This window comes from Penaeus vannamei, chromosome 2, assembly GCF_042767895.1.
Source record: "Penaeus vannamei isolate JL-2024 chromosome 2, ASM4276789v1, whole genome shotgun sequence".
Taxonomy (NCBI): domain Eukaryota; kingdom Metazoa; phylum Arthropoda; class Malacostraca; order Decapoda; family Penaeidae; genus Penaeus; species Penaeus vannamei.
In genome coordinates, this window is record NC_091550.1 from 6,513,490 (window position 1) to 6,515,989 (window position 2,500).

The window sequence follows — 2,500 nt, forward strand, 5'->3', positions numbered from 1 at the left end:
CTCTCGTTCCATCCCCAAGTCAGGAATCTCATTGATAAGACTGTCTCCTGCAAAAGTAATCATAGATTAGTAAGTTCACATCATTTCCATTCAGCTTTTCTTCTCTTTGAAATATATATTTTCTATTTTTCCTTCTTTTCTTATAAATAATTTTTGTCTACAAATATGCTTTTGAATATATGAGCATAATGTTCATCATAGCAAAAAAATATATATACCTGTATGTGCTGTTTTGTGGTGTTGCCTAGTGGTTGTTGTGAACTTGCTGTCAAAGCTCAACTCATGATTACCAGCTATAACGACCTTGTGTTTGTGTGGAAGAGCACCTGAAAAAAGAAAAAAAAATTGAAATGCAATTCTATTCATAATAATAAATACTGGACTAATATCTATTCCTCATATGCACTTTCCCAATCAAACAAATGCAAACAGAAGATCTTCCAAAATTACTTAACATTGTTGCAATTTCCAGGTAGAACTTCCTACTAGCACAGAGAATAGGCTTTAAAATATCCATTTCATTAAAATGCTATAACCACTAAAACTGTATATCTATGAAATGAGAGAGAGCAGTGAGGAAAATACTGACAGATTTCTCACACATATCTCACATCTTCAACAAGATAATCAATAAACATATTATGATATACCATTAGGCAATTACAACTTACCAAATTCTCCAGCCTAAGATACAATTAGTGTGATGAAATAAAAAATAATCATAAAATCATGCAAGTACACACTCTCTGTAGATAACACTACCTATCCAATTGTTGAATTCTTCTACCTCAACGGCACTGCCACATCTAGTAAAATCTCCAGCGTGAATGAAGACATCGCCATCTGGTATGTCCAGCTGGATGTGTGATGTCAGACTATGGGTGTCACTCATACACACAAATCGCAGCTGAAAAATTTGGCAAACATCTATCATCATGTTTCTTTACGCTGATTCATATCCAATGCAGGAATAAATCTGGAAAATACTATTGAGTATATAAGTGCAAGTAAGAACATAGATAATTAGACCAAAGAATTACTGGTCTGTAAGAGTTCACATCTAATTTATAATACCTAGTCTACTCTGGAACATAAGAGATAAGAAAAAAAACACATATAATTTCCTTTGGGGATACAAAGAATTTTGTCTTATATCATATATATATGTATAGATGTGTCACATATCACCTACAATAGTTTTATCACTTTTCAAAATATCAATTAATGAAATCTTGTAATAACAAACCTTACAAGCATAATACAACCATAACACAGATTATCAAAGAAAATCAGCCAAATGTAGTAGTAAAGCTTTCTGTTAGTCACACTGTGACAGGTTTTAATAAATCAACAAGCTACGAATGACTGTACTTCCCTAAAGATCCAGTCTAAATAAGAACTTTAAGTTTATAAACCTTTAATAAAATTACTGTCAAAACTATCACACTTATGACACCTCAAACTTCATAAAATATCCCTTGCTTAACACAGGTGAGTTACTTGGGTAATCTATGGTATATCAAAGTTAAGATATGGAAATAAATTATTCAATGAAACAAACAACTAGCACATCAAAATACACTATTCCAGGATGACATCTTCAGGTCAAGCTCAGTAAAACTTGATGTAAGTTAGGTGCACTAAACATTAGTCCACTTATTTGACCCTACATCACTGAAAAAAGACAGCCTCTCAAAATGAGGTTTATAGCTTCTTTACCTCTTTGTTAGCAAAACAATTGTTATGCCACAGCTAAGAGCATAAAGACGAGGGAGATTTTATATTTCTAGCATCGTTAATTCATCCCTTAAGCAGTGAACTCCACATGCACCCTGACCCAAGGTTTAGTATGGACTGAGTGAGTTCAGGAAGGGATATCTGTATGGGACTATTAAGTATTATCATCCATTCATCCTATAATATATAATACCATGTTCTCATCAGGCGGTGTGGTTGGGGTTTTCACGTTGAGCTTGATGGTGCGCTGGGTTGTTCGAATCTGCTCCCATGCTTGTGTGGGATTGTTTGTTATTGGATGCACTGTCACTTTTCCGCCTGACATTTCTATTCTGCAAAAGAGGAAAATGCTGATGCCTTTGCAGAAATTTCTTCTGTCATCTAAATCAATTTTTCCACCACAAAACAAAATAAGTAGTTAGTAAAGAAGCAATAAAAAAAAAAATAATATTCACCTCTACTTCAGTTTTATAAATACACCTAATTAGTAAATAAAAATGCATCAGAAACAACTCAAAACAGGAAGTACTTGCAAAGGCCAACAGATTTATCCCACATATATTTAACAAGAGAGAGCATGGGAATGATTCTATATTCAATAATAAATCATCAGGGAGTTCCACAAGCATATCATTCTTTATACCTAAAAATAGATAATGTTTTTAGCTGTTCTTTAAGGTCTATCTTGACATTGATTTCCATCTTTGCGCATTTCTATTCTAATTATCTACCATTTACAATACCCATATCATCATTACATGAA

General features: G+C 33.1%; 1 protein-coding gene across 1 annotated transcript in view; it reads right to left on the reverse strand.

Moving 5' to 3' along the window:
• Nucleotides 1-2,500, reverse strand: part of LOC113818565 (metallophosphoesterase MPPED2) — a 5,701-nt gene that overhangs the window by 1,719 nt on the left and 1,482 nt on the right. The window contains exons 2-5 of the mRNA XM_027370764.2: nt 1,931-2,069; nt 763-907; nt 219-326; nt 1-47 (exon numbers count right to left, since the gene is read on the reverse strand). The exon at nt 1-47 is cut by the window's left edge and continues 113 nt beyond it. Of these exons, the coding sequence (XP_027226565.1) occupies nt 1-47; nt 219-326; nt 763-907; nt 1,931-2,062 (432 nt within the window). The 5' untranslated portion in view covers nt 2,063-2,069. The remainder of the gene's footprint in view (nt 48-218; nt 327-762; nt 908-1,930; nt 2,070-2,500) is intronic.